The 13,602-nt window shown below is 49.8% G+C and overlaps 1 protein-coding gene across 1 annotated transcript in view; it reads right to left on the bottom strand.

Annotated features, from left to right (window-relative positions):
• Positions 1-7,196: 7,196 nt before the first annotated feature.
• The window catches only part of Tg (thyroglobulin), a 185,934-nt gene continuing 179,528 nt past the window's right edge, over positions 7,197-13,602 (bottom strand). The window contains exons 46-48 of the mRNA XM_013025192.1: positions 9,967-10,101; positions 8,386-8,573; positions 7,197-7,413 (exon numbers count right to left, since the gene is read on the bottom strand). Coding sequence (XP_012880646.1) covers positions 7,295-7,413; positions 8,386-8,573; positions 9,967-10,101 — 442 coding nt within the window. The 3' untranslated portion in view covers positions 7,197-7,294. The remainder of the gene's footprint in view (positions 7,414-8,385; positions 8,574-9,966; positions 10,102-13,602) is intronic.

Below are 13,602 nucleotides of genomic sequence, written 5' to 3'. Positions count from 1 at the left end.
AGGAACAAGGAGGTTGCTTGGGAGCAGAGAGGCTGAGCACTCCAGGCAGAGCACTGTGGGACACAGGCTAAGAGGTAGAAACCCCCTAGGCCTATGCTGGCCTCACCCTTAGTGAGGTGCTGATCTGGACTGCTGTTCTTTCCTGATCAGAGCTCACTGTCTATGCCGTAAAGGCTAAAGTCTTAGGCAGAAATGCTGGCGTTGCTTGTTTAACAGCCCAGCAGCCATAATGGTCATGGATACACAGCCGCCCAGTTGGGGGCAGACCTGCGTCCTCACAACAGACTGGTGGCTGAGGATAAATGCCATCAAGTTGCTACCAATGCAAGCTGCACTTTCCCACCATTAGCCGCGTCTGCTCAAACTCTGGAGAACATCGGTCTGTCTTCAGAGTTGCAAGCTACACCCTACACCACAGCTGTGCCCTGTCCAGATGTTCTGTGAAGCCTGAACAAAATACAGCGATTAGGTTTGGATTCCATTTTGTCTGGGAACTGTGTCAGTAACTCCCCTTGAGCTCAAATTCCAGGAAATCAGCAACTCCCCTTGATCACCTTGTGCCCAAATTCCAGGAGCAACCCCCTTTACGGAAAATTCTGCTAAGCACAGCTAATCAGCAGATAACAGGATAAGGACCACTCGGTCGGGGTTCAGACCATCTGCTCCAGCCAATCATTTCAAAGAGCATCAACCCCATGAATAGTACCTGGTTGGTTCCCGCCATTGGTCATACTAATCATCTTTTAGAATTATTTTATGATTTTCCCGCTATGTGATATGATTTAAGTGTTGCAATGACTCATAGAAGTCCCAAAAACCCTATAAAAACCTTGCTAGAGGGAGGGTCGGGGCTCTCAACTCTGACCCACTGCTTTGGTGATGGTTGTGAGTCCAGGCTCGTGCTTTTTATAAACCACTCTCATGTGCTTACATGGGAATCGGCTCCTTGGTGGTCTTTGGGGATCCTTATCTGGGCATAAGAGTTCAAGGTTTATCTTGACAGTACGGATGATAACCTAGCTGAGTTTAGTGGCTCAAGCCTGTAATCCTAGCTACTTGAGAGGCAGAGATGGGGGTGGGGGTGGGGAGACTGTGTTCTAGCCTAGCCCAGGCATAAACCTTTTCAAGACTCCATCTCACTCAATGACTGAGCATAGTGGTACATGATTATCATCCCCTGCGATACAGGGACACATGAATAGGAGAGTCACAGCTTAGCTGGGGTAGGGCAATGAAGCAATACCCTACCTCAAAAATAACCAATGCAACAAGAGGGTTGTGAGTGTGGGTCTCAAATGGTAGAACACCCACCAAGCAAGCAAAAGGCCCTAAACTCAAACCTAAGTACTACCAAAAAAGGGAACAGAACTTCCTTGACAAGACCCAGTCATTGTGTAACACACTGTGATTAAAACATCATTTAGAAGAGTAAGTTATAGACGCAAGTCTACCATTTATTAAAGTGTTTTTGAGAATAGGCCATAAAATACTGTTCAGTCACACAGCCACTTTTACTCAAATTAGTAAACAATTAGATGATGTAAGAACAGGCCTTTCAATTCACTGAGTTTGAGAGGATGATAGGAAAAACATGTGTTATTTATGCCATTTATGTTCAATGAGAAGGTCTGAGTTGTCCTTGACACACACAAATGTACATATGCATACACCTGCACCCACATGCACATATGTACATACATGCACACAGATATATGTTAATTTGGGTTACTATAGTAACCATTTGACCATCTGCCTGCCTCTTATAACATCACACTATACATCTTAATTACATGTAGTAAGATTCATATTACCAATAAGAACATACCCTAAAATGTCAGAAGTCACCTTCAGGTGCTGGTTTGGGTGGATTCCATGTCTATTGTTCTGTGTTCTATTCTTTTCTCTGTCATCAAACTTATAAACCTTCCATCAGGCTAAAATGTTCTATTCTTTTCTCTGTCATAAAACTTTTATAAATCTTCAATCGGGCTAAAATTTTCTGCGGCTGCCATGTAACTGCCAAGGTACAAATGAAAATTTTTAATCACTTAAGGTACATGGAACTGCTAGCTTGATGCTGACATTTGTGTAGGTCAGAAAGGCTGGGCTAAAATCAAGCTCTGGGCCGGACCACTGTCGAGGCTCTTCAGGATTAAAGAGGGAAGAAAGCAGTTCGTTGCTGTGGTAACAAGGCCCTCCTTTTCTTATTGGAGGTCACATTTAGCTCCCAGGGTTCCTATTGGATCCTTGTATATAGACCCCATGTCAGGACCAGCAAACCATTCGAATCATTCTTACCCTAGGTGTCTATCTTCCCTTACCACCCACTTGGCTAAAAACAGGTCTGTATTTCTGTAGACTGGCCTCAACAAGATGACTCAGAGATCTGCTATGTCAACCACTTCGTCTAGCCTTCATGACACCTATCGAACACCCCTCCCCCATTTTTGGAAGTCTTGGAGATTGAACTCTGGGCCTCACAGGAGATAGGCAAGGGCTCTACTACTTGAAATGTGTCACTGGTGCTTTTGTTTTGTTTGCTTCTTTGTTTTTCAGACAAGGCTTCTAACTTTTCCCAGGCTGACCTCTAATTCACAATCCTTCTGAGCCCACCTCCTGAGCAGCTGGGATTATAGGCCATGCCTCACTATTGGGCTTGCCACATCCCTTTTGTCACGCAACAGAGCCAATGCATAGGTCCCAGGCTTCAGGCTGGACATGTCATGAGTCACTATTCTGTCCATCACACTTTACAAGAGATTTCCTCTCCCTCTGAAAATGGACAGCAACTCTGAAGGTCGTTCACCCATTCTCTCCGGTGAGAACTCACCAGATGTGGGAATTGGGTACGCTGGGGGCCCAACCCGGAAATGACAAGGCTATAGAGAGGAAGGATGAAGAGGACTTCTGTTGAGCTCTGCCGTTGCATAAATCCTACCTGAGTCCTCACCAAAGTTCAAAGGCCACCCATGACACAGGTGAGAAAACTGGAGGTCCAGGGTTCAATGAATGGCCCACCACTGTTAGAGTGGGTAACTAGGTAGACAGGAGCAGGGACAGAAAGATACCCTGAGCTACAAGATTCCATTCTACACCCTCAGATAGCTACCTACCGGACCAACAGTTACGACAGTGGCCCTCTATGTCACATCCCTGTGGAGCCCATATCAAGGTTGTACTTGTACCTTGCTGGCATGATGACCTCTATATGACCTTCCAATGGCCTTGCTAAATGAGGAAGCTGAGAGAGGGTCACATCCTCAGATGCCTGTCCTCATCCTCTCAAAAGCACAGGTGGATGACTTTCTCCACCAGGACACCGGTGCTGCTCAGATATCAAATCATCAGGGCAGTACCTCGGCTTCTTACTACCTAACCATCTCTCCTGATGGAATAGTAAAACCATAAGCCCTGAAAGCTTGGAAACTGTCTGCTCCAAATTTCTTTTCAGGGACTTACTGTCACTTCTGATAAAAGCCTCTGTCTTTTCACACGAAAGGACTTTAACTCTACCCTACCTTCCTTTGCTTGTTTATTCTAACATCAGACACTGAATCAATTCTCTAATTGTACATATCATTCCCAGAGAATCAAGAAACATGGGGTCGCCCATCCACTAGGAACAGCTCATCTGACTTCTGTAACTGTTAAGGAACATCCCTTTATTCCTTCTGGCTCCCTAGCCCACGACTCGAAGGCCATGTTCAGAAGTATACACAGTTGTATATACACAAGTAGGATCATTGTTCCTTTCCTTTAGAAAGGAGGCTGCTCAGGGATGAAGCCCTATGACTTACTCCAGCCCGGGGGGCAGGTTCTGGGGTGGCTGGAGGGGACATCTGGTGGCCTCTGGCCCCTAGTTTGGGTGTGCAGAGTTCTGCAGAACCCAGGAGGAGATGGTGGGACTGCGAAAGCTGCAGCCCAGCAGTCAGCCTGGGCCAAATTTACATGCACTTGGCGTCCAGGTGCACTCCTTCCTCTTTTTGGCGACTGGTATATTTTTAGTGTATCCTGCAAAAGGCAGTGAGTTGTAGGCATTCGTTTTCAGACTTTGGCCTTTTAAGAGTTGGGGACAGATTAGGTGCTTCCACATCTAAACAAAGAGTTCTGGGATCTGAGAGATTTCATCGAATGGTGCCGACAGTCGCACCTTAGCAATTGCAATGTGCCTGACTCTGTGCTTTCCTGTAGGTCAGTTTATCTGCACACATGTCCCACATACATGTTGAGACCTGTCAGATAACTTGGACCCGGAGCCAGGAAAATGCAGGTCAGTCTTCCATAGAGAGGCAGAAGGCTGACCTCAGTTTCAGGACAAAGCAGAGAGTCACAAGAAGGGTCTGGCCAGGATGAGGGGAAAGTAAGAAGGGAAAGGGCGGGACTATGATTTGAGAATGTGAGCATGCTCATCAATTACACAGCAAGCCGTCACAAAGTGGATGGAATGCGCAAGAGAAGGCATCCCTTGGAATTGCAAAAGTCACAGAAGGAGAAACAGAAATTAAATCATTACCCAACTTCTGTGGCACAGGAAGTGGGTGGCACACAAGAGTTAGGACCTCACTTCCGAGTACAGCACTGACAGATCGCAAGTCAAGGGTGACTAACTTCTCAGAGTGATGAGGTAACTCGGTACTAGCCTACTAGGCCACGAGTCATCTAAAGGCTAGACTAGGCCACTTCTGGAGAATGGGGTTAGGGCTTACTAGGAGGCCCAGGAAGTATTTCCAATGCATTTAAAATAAGAGCACTCTTAGATCTGTTTAGTCTCAGAAATTTGGGGATAGGAATCTATGCTTTTTTGTTGTATATACCAGTCCTGAGGCTTGAACTCAGGATCCTCAGCTTTTTTTTTTTAATTTAATTTTTAGTTGTAAGATGCGGTACAGGGGTTATAATCACACAAGTCAGGTAAAGAGCCCATTTTGTTTTGTACACTGTTACACCTTCCCTCGCTCTCTCCCACATTTTCCCTCCCATTCCCACTCCCATTCCCTCCCATTCCCAGAGCTTTTTTTGGCTCAAGCCACAGCTCCACTTCTGGCTTTTTGGTGCTTAATTGGAGACGAGAGTCTTGTAGGCTTTCCTGCCTGGGCTGGCTTCAAACTATGCTTCTCAGATCGTAGCCTCCCTGAGTAACTAGGATTACAGGCGTGAGCCACCTGCACCTGGCAGGGAACCTATGCTTTGAAGGGGCCGCTTGCGTGACTGAGCCCTCAGCCCAGTCCTGGAGCCATCACAGGCCTCTGGCCTTGGGAGGGTCAAAAGGGCACTCAGGGAGAGGAGATGTCCAGCATGCCTTGGAAAGGACGGCTTGCCTCATTGTCCATCCTGTTCTCCAGAGTGCTTCCGGCACGCGTTCACTTCCAGCTCGTGTCGACACTTCCTTGTTGAGTCAGGCTTTGCTGAATTCAAAGGACACCCTGCTTCCCCATGTGGGGAGAGGCCCCCGTTTGTTTATCTTTGACCTGGACATGACCCTGACCTTGGTACAGGGTGTCCTGTGCTTTACCTGATTTTTTCAGAAGGAGAGGAAAGCTTACAGCACCTTTCTGGCTGCCTGTCCAGCCCCCGTGGGGACAGGTTTGGTGCCTGGCTTCAGGGGGGTCTCTGGGGCACCTAGACCGGCTACAGGAGTGGTCAGAAGGTCACTGGGGGCGGGGCATGCACTGCCTGCTCCAGTCCCAGTGGAGAATCGGGTCTTGTCGGGCTCAGTGCCTCTCTACTGTATATTCTCCTCAGCTTCCTGAGGAAGTTTGTTCCAGGGCAAGGCTCTGAGCGCCTGGGCTCCCCTGTCTTTCCCTGTCTCCTTGACATCGTAGGTGCTCCAAATCCACTCTTCAAGGTGAGGGTTTTGTGAGCAGTGCTTTCCTGTTTCCTGTTTCCATGCATCAGCAGCCCCCGTGGGCAGGGCACATCTGCCCAGCAAGCACTTTCACTTAACCGGATGTAAATATAAGATGTTTTCTAGCTTAGGTTGTCAAGTTGGAGAACAAAATAGCAGGTGCCATCCAGCAGTGTTTCATAACATACCAGAAGCGCAGGGTACATACAAGCAGGGGTCACAACCTAACCAGCAAAGCCCACACCTCATTCAGTCATGAGACAGGAGAGGGGCAATCTGTTCTCAAGCCAGTGCTAGGGACACTGGGCTTTGAAGTTGGACTGAAGTGGGTGTTTCATGACCAGGAAGAGACTGATCTAGTCACACCTGAGCTTTGGTGCCAGGGCAAGATATACAACTGGACAAGCAGGTGGTGTACTCGCTTCCTGTGGCTGCTATAACAAAGGATGGCAAACTTAGAGGCTTAACACAACCCAGACCTATGGCCAGATAGGTGGAGGCATCTTTTCTCTGGAGAAGCCTCCTTCTGCTAGAGACCTGAGTTGGACGCCATCCTCTCCGCCCTGCTATGGGGATCCAAGCACAGCAGGAGCCTTTCCAAGCTCTGCTCTGGGCTTGGACTGAACTCAAGCAACATGATGAGTGTGAACACATTTTATGATGTGCCACGAAAATGACAGAGACTGCTAACGAATTCTGCCTGCTTTTATTTTGGGGAGTGTGTGTGTGTGTGTGTGTGTGTGTGTGTGTGTGTAAGAAGAGAGGGAAGGAGGAAGAAGAGACAGAAAGGGGTCAAAGAAGGGGAAGGGAAGAGTGAGAATTTTAAACAGGTTTGCTCTTACAGGTGTGTTCCCTAGGAAGGTAAATGTAAGGGAGAAAATCGTCTGTTGGTCTAGCTGCCCAAATCAAACAAAAGCTGGAGTCAATCTCTCTCCTGGTCCCACTCCTTTCCATGTACAAGCAGGTCTCTCAATTCTCCTGGCAGAGTCCTGGGGTCTACTGTCCCCCATTGCCACCCTCACAGAGCTCATGTCTGTTAGACTGCTGTCTTGTATGCTGGACGCTCGCTGTGTGGGACTGTGTCTCATCCCTCAGGTGGGGCTGTGTCTCTCTGGGGCCTGTCCTTGATGGAGCCTTACTTTTTGTGTGACTGTCTTTCTTTTGCCCGACTCTCTCTGCACAGGGACAGGGTCCTGGCTTCCCCAGCACTCAGCGTGGGCTGATACACGCCAATGCTCTGTCAATATTTCTTGTCCAGAGCAGTTGTCTGGGAGTCAAACGCAAGAAGGTTGATACTATGACCCAGCTCACCCAGGACTTGCTTTGGATTCATAACTCGCGGCTGCTTCACTGCATATTGAGACTTTATTGCGATCAAGCGGTATGGTACAGAATGAGGTCACCACCATGGGGAGGGGCTGGCCGGGCAGCTGGGCGGCTCAGAGCTGGTCACTTGCTGTAGCTCTTGGGGCCTGGCTCCAGGGAGTCCAGAGGGTCTTCTGTAAGCTCAGACCCCACCACCAAGCCCTCTTCTTCACCACCAGCTGACTGTGTATCCTTGGTTCCATCTGAAACAGAAGGGGCAAGGTGGTGTGTTCTCTGCAGCCCTGTCCCTTCAGCCCAAAGAGACCACACACACACACACACACACACACACACACACACACACACACACCACACACACACACACACACACACCACACACACACCACACACACACACACACACCCCACACATACACACACACACACACACACACACACACACACACTCCTGATGCTTGGACACCAGATTTGTCTCTGAGCTACAGGAACAGAACAAGCTAAGGGTACAACAATACTAAGCCAGAAGCAGAGATGAGAATGGAAACCACGTGCTGAACACGCTCCCTTTTCTATGTTACCGCATTCCCACCCCTCCCAGCTGCACAACTGTCACTGTGACCCACCCCCTGTCCCCCACCTGAGGGTCCCTTCCTAGATGCTCTAGGGAGAAGTCAGGCCTCTTTGGGAGGAGGAATGGCCTGGTCTCAAACTTCTACCAATGCAACAGGAAAGCTGATGACAGTTACTGGTCTATGTCACTTGCTTCCTGTCCCTTCTAGAAGCTTCTTAAGGATATGTTTATTTCTGTATTCCTGACATCTTCCTTAGGATCCATTTTTCTCTTTTATTACTATAAACAGGAAGACGAACCCACTTTATCCTGGCTAGAATCATAGCTCTAAGATTTTTCTCTCCCTCCTAGCAAGGGTGCTGGGAGGAGTTTCAAGAAGCTGCCATTTTTCCCTGTACCTGCATTCCCTGTTAGAATCTGGCTCACCCCTCATTCCCCCTCCCCATGCCCTTTCACCCCTCACCCTCTGGGGACTGCTTCACATCACAAGAGGGGCCCTTCACATTCACAAAGGAGCCCCACACTGAGCAGCTCCTGGTGAGGAGCAGAGTCCCCAGTGCCCAGGGACCTAGTGAACCCAAAGGCGGAGTTTATCAGGACACAGCCACAACCAGCCTCCCAGCCCTGGAACCGAGTGTCGCTACCTGCCGCCTTCAGGGCCCGGATGTACTTGGACCAGAAGGAACAGTCAGCTTGTTTCAGGCCCCGTCCAGTGGGAAGCAGAGCAGTGAACTCCTTGTAGCTCTCCCCGCCGGCTTGGGGGATGAAGTCAGGCCAGGGGGCTGCAAACTCGGGCGCTTTCTGTGAGAACTCATGTGGGTAGTTTGGATTTCTGGGGACATGAGAAGGAAGAAACATCCACGAGAGATACATCTTTAGTCTCGTCACTCCCCTCTCGATTCCCTCCGGCTCTTGGTCTCTGAAGGCCGGATCAGAGATCTTTGAATGCCAGGCAGGAACTCATTGGTGCAACTCCAAGCCGTGGCCTGGACTGGGCATTAACAAGCGTTTAGTGAGCAAGGATCCCTAGCTCACCTCTTGTAGGCCACTTTCCCAAGGGAAAAGGGAGTTTCTGACCCAGCAGTGTGACTCAGGACCCAGCGAAGCTCCTGGGACTTGCTGAATGCTCAGGGGGTCCAGAGTGGCCTTTCTACACTCAGGTCCTCTGACCTGCACACCATGCACAATTTCTGGAACACCCATGACATCGAAGACCTGGGCAGGAGGGTGGTTTCCAGAACCTGCCACCTTGCCACGCACAGGTCAACTTTCCCGTGCAGAGGACTTGACATTCCCTCCGACTGGCCTCTGTCCAGGACCTGCTGGCCACGCCCCCTCCTGGCAAGCCCCTCCACACCTTCCCACCTTCCAGGAAAGGTGTAATTTCTCACCACCCACCCTGGTTTAGAACACACCTCCTCCTCAGCACCCTCTCCTTTGCTCATCTGAATACTCTGCTCACCCGTGAAGACCTGCTCTCTGGGGAAATGTTTTCCAAGAAAAAAAAAAAGTCTTCTTCTACTGAGCTCCCAAAGCAGACTGAACGAAGCTTTATTTTATCTCGTTACAAATCATGCTTGGTCTTACTGTTCTAAGTTGTCAGCAATGTATCACTGAGCCAGGGTGTTACACACTCCTGTTCCTTGGGACTTACCAAGAGACAAGGGCAGTAGATAATACACCAGAAGGAGGAAGAGCAGGGCATCCGGAGACAGCCAGGGAGGAGATGGAGTACAGCGCAGGACTGCACTGCAGGCAGACCCCCGCTCACAGCTCCAGAAAGGACAAGAGTTGTCTGCACCAACACCGGGAGGGGCAAAGTGATCCTCCCAGTGACTTCCCCAGGAGACATCGCCAGTGCCGGAGGGTGTTTTAGGATAGGGGATAGAATGGGCCCTGCTGTCCTCTGGTGGGTAGCGGCCAGAGATACAGTTAAACACGCTGTCACACGGGTGTCGCGGGGGTCTGTGGAACCCTGATTGAGAGCCCTCAGCTGTGATTGTGCACATCAGGAGCTGGAACTGGAAGCTTTATGTAGTTCGGGAGGATTTATGTAGCTCAGGACAGAGGGGGGAGGATTGAGACAGGGAGAAGAAAGTGGTTGAGGATGGAGGTGTCTTTGGGCAGAGCGTAAAATCTGCTGATACAGAATGTGGCCTTGGTGTTCAGATGGCAGAGAGTGGGAAGCACAGTGGTAGAATTGAGGGGTTCAGTGGTCTGCTCACCCAGATCTGATGAAGTTGGAGAAGTACTGCATGACTTTCAGTGATAGGCTTTTCTCCTCCAGAGAGAACTGTCCCTCGTAGGCTGGGTAGAAAGGCAGTCCGAAGGCGTACTGGACGTCTGCCAGCAGTTCCAGACTGAAGAAACAGGGAAAGGGTGGAGGAACATTCAGGGAGTAGTAAACATGAGAGAAATTAAATCGGTCCAAACTCGACATCCCTCCCCACACAGGCCTTTCCCACTGCACACTGTGTGTAGGGTGCCCACTTAGTTCCAGTATAGCTGAGGTCCAGCGTGGCCTTCAGCCCCCTTGGCTCTTGCAGGCAGACTCAGGGCATTTGTTGGCTGAGGCGCATTAGTGCTGGGAACCAAAGGCTCGTCAGTGATTTTCCAAGCAGTTGTCATCTCGATACCACAGGCCACGTGTGCCACTTACAACTCAGTATATTTGATTGCTCTGCCAGTCCCTGGGCCGTCAGCAATGGATGGGTTTTCTGTCCTTCCTCTGCACTGGTCCTTCTCCACCCACAATGTGCCCACAGTTCTTTTTTTTTTTTTGGTCGGTCATGGGGCCTGAACTCTGGGCCTGGGCGCTGTCCCTGCACTCTTCAGCTCAAGGCGAGCACTCTACCACTTGAGCCACAGCGCCACTTCTGGTTTTCTAGTGGTTTATTGGAGATAAGAGTCTCACAGACTTTCCTGCCCAGGCTGGCTTTGAACCGTGATCCTCAGCTCTCAGCCTCTTGAGTAGCTAGGATGACAGGCATGAGCCACCAGAGCCCGGCACGTCCACAGTTCTTGTAAGCCAGCATTTATCCACATTGCTCTCGCCGGTGCCTGGTGCCTGGTAGCTGTTCAATAAACACAAGTTGTAACTGACTGGAGTCTGCTGTAAGAGTAAAGAATTTCCCAAGCTCCACAGAGGTAACCCGGGGAGCCTGGGCATTTGTGGCCATGGAATAAATACTATGAGCCGGAGAGGGTGTTAGGTGGAAGGGCTGGCAGGGATTTTACAGCCCAGGCGGTGCCCTGCCCCGAGTCACTCCATTTTACTCAGGGCAGACGTCTGTCTGAGGCACCACTCTGTGGGTGCAGACTCAAAGGCAGAATGACTGGCATCTTGTTTGCACACAGGAACTGCCACCCTCTGTCAGCAACCACAAGGCACAGGCTCGCCAGTGAGCTCATCAGACACAGCCAACCCGAAAACGGAGATGAGACCGAAACTCGGCACACTGCCCACCATCTTGTCTCAGGCCACTCCAGGGTACGCACCCAACCTCTGCCATCTTCCCAGAGTCAGTGCTTGCTGACAGCAGCCGTGTGGAGGCCTCCTTGGCCCCTCTCCAGCACCCCTGGGGTTCCCTAACCCAGCTCCCAAGCACTCCAGCCACTCTTCACATTTGCCTGTTTGCCTTGGCTCTTTACATCGCCATTTACAGCCCTAGGCGGTTTTTTCTTTCTTAGAGTTTTCAGCTATTTTGTAGCCTATATTTGATTTTGTGGAGTGTGATATGTGATCTGAGTAGTATAGAAATTAGTAATTAGGACCGGAGGGGAGTAAGGAAATTTCAACTTCCACGTTCACAGTGTCAAATGAAACCGGGAATATTTGGTGACATGAACCCCAGAAAACTATGCAGCGTGCCTATCTATAGATACTTGGTAAATTCTGACCTATGGAAAGCCACAAGCGTCCATTTATGTTAATAGCATATCTCCCTCACGACAGTGAGAAAGGATTTGGCTTTGCCCATAGAGAAGTCGGGCCTGGACCTTGCCTTCTACCTCTAGAATCAGTCACTGTTAGGGAAAAGGGTTTCAAGAGTAGATCTTAGGGGTGATGTGGTCATTCCTATCAGTCTCTGGGTATGGGCTGGACAGATGAGAAACACCAGGCATGTGACTTAGGGTGGGAGCTTGGGATCAGATTATCTGGCTCAACCTGTAAACTGAGGTTTATCCCATAGGTAATCAACTTATTGTGCCTACGTGATGAATAAAGCCCTAATTAAAACAAGTGGGTAGCCGGGCTCTGGTGGCTCACACCTGTCATCCTAGCTACTCAGGAGGCTGAGATCTGAGGATCACGGTTCAAAGCCAGCCCGGGCAGGAAAGTCTGTGAGACTCTTATCTCCAATAAACTAGTAGAAAACCAGAAATGATACTGTGGCTCAAGTGGTAGAGCACTTGCCTTGAGCTGAAGAGCGCAGGGACAGCACCAGGCCCAGAGATTCAAGCCCCATGACTGACAGCCACATGATTTTTTGTTGCTTTATATGTCCCTCCCCCACGGTATAACCCCTGTTTTCACTGTATTTGATGTTGGTATAATTTGGGGAGCAGAAGGGAAAAAATAAATTATTTAAATAAGGATACAGGTTAACCTATTGCAACCATGAGATGTACAAGGTGCTATGTTGAAAAATGAACTTTACAATTTAGGCGGGAAGGGGATGAGGGGGGTACCGTAGTTTAGGAGATGGGAGGGAAGGGATGGTCGGGGAAAAACAAAGGAGGAGGCAACAATGCTTGATAAGAAATGTACTCATTACCTTGCTCATGTGATTGTAGCCCCTCTGTATGGTTTTTTCCCAATAAAAAAAAAAACATAAGAAAAACACGTGGGTTAGCAGCTCTGGTTGGCAACCCTTGTCTGTCCTTCACATATGCTGTGCAGAGAGAAACCCATTTTCGCCCCATGAGGAGAGTACAGGATAGGAAGCTCCAGGCTCAGCCCTGCACGGCTTCTCTCCCTCTGGCTGAGCTAGCCTGCACCCTCGTGGAAGAAGTCACTACACAATGGAGTGCGGCGGTCTTCAGGGAGGGCTGTGGGTCCTCTCAGTGAATGACCCCACCCGAAGGTAACTTGGGGTTCCCCTAAATTTGGAGGTGCTGTGAGAAGTAAGAATTGTCTCGTGTGGAGACGGTGCCCTCTTTTTTGTTGGCCTCCGCTCCCTGCAGTCATTTCTAATTTTTACAGATGAGGGAAATGAAATCCAGCCAGGTTTGCTGGCTTGCTTAGAGACACACGCGTACACACACAGTCGATGGAGCAGCCGAACCAGATCAGCCTTCAGGCACCATCTGAATGAAAGGCCCTGGGACTCACACGTCCCCGTCATAGCTTCTTCCCCTTCTTGCTGGCTAGCCTCTGGTAAGTTTTTGGACACCCAAACTCCCAACATCCAAAAGCAGATGGTGTAAGTAGTAGAGAATTTAAAGGCAGGTGGCTCAGTGGTTTTTTTGCCCACCATCCTCATGTATCCCATTTCCAGGGCAGAAGAACCCAGGACTGGTGTGCTGGGGCCAGGCTCTTAATAAAGGCAATTTGCATGGCACTAAGTCACAGCAGGTGACACACCCTGAGAGGCTTTGTGGACAGTTGGGCTCTGAATGTAACTTCAAGCGACTCTGTGATCAGCCAAGAGACTGGGAGAAGGGACTTCTCCTCCCAGTCTGGAACTTGGGTCCTGGGAGCCACCATTGTTCCGTCTCCCTCTGTCTCCCTCTCCGTGACCAGGTCCGGTCTCCTGTTTCTTCCCAAGAAATCTGCTTTGCAAGTGATCAGAGTCAGTGGTGGGTCCGAGCCTGCATCTCGGGAACTTCCAGCTGCTCTCCCCCTGTAGGGGAAGTGT

The sequence above is a fragment of the Dipodomys ordii genome, unplaced genomic scaffold (assembly GCF_000151885.1).
Source record: "Dipodomys ordii isolate 6190 unplaced genomic scaffold, Dord_2.0 Scaffold82, whole genome shotgun sequence".
Classification (NCBI taxonomy): Eukaryota; Metazoa; Chordata; class Mammalia; order Rodentia; family Heteromyidae; genus Dipodomys; species Dipodomys ordii.
This window is presented reverse-complemented; position numbering and strand designations above follow the sequence as displayed.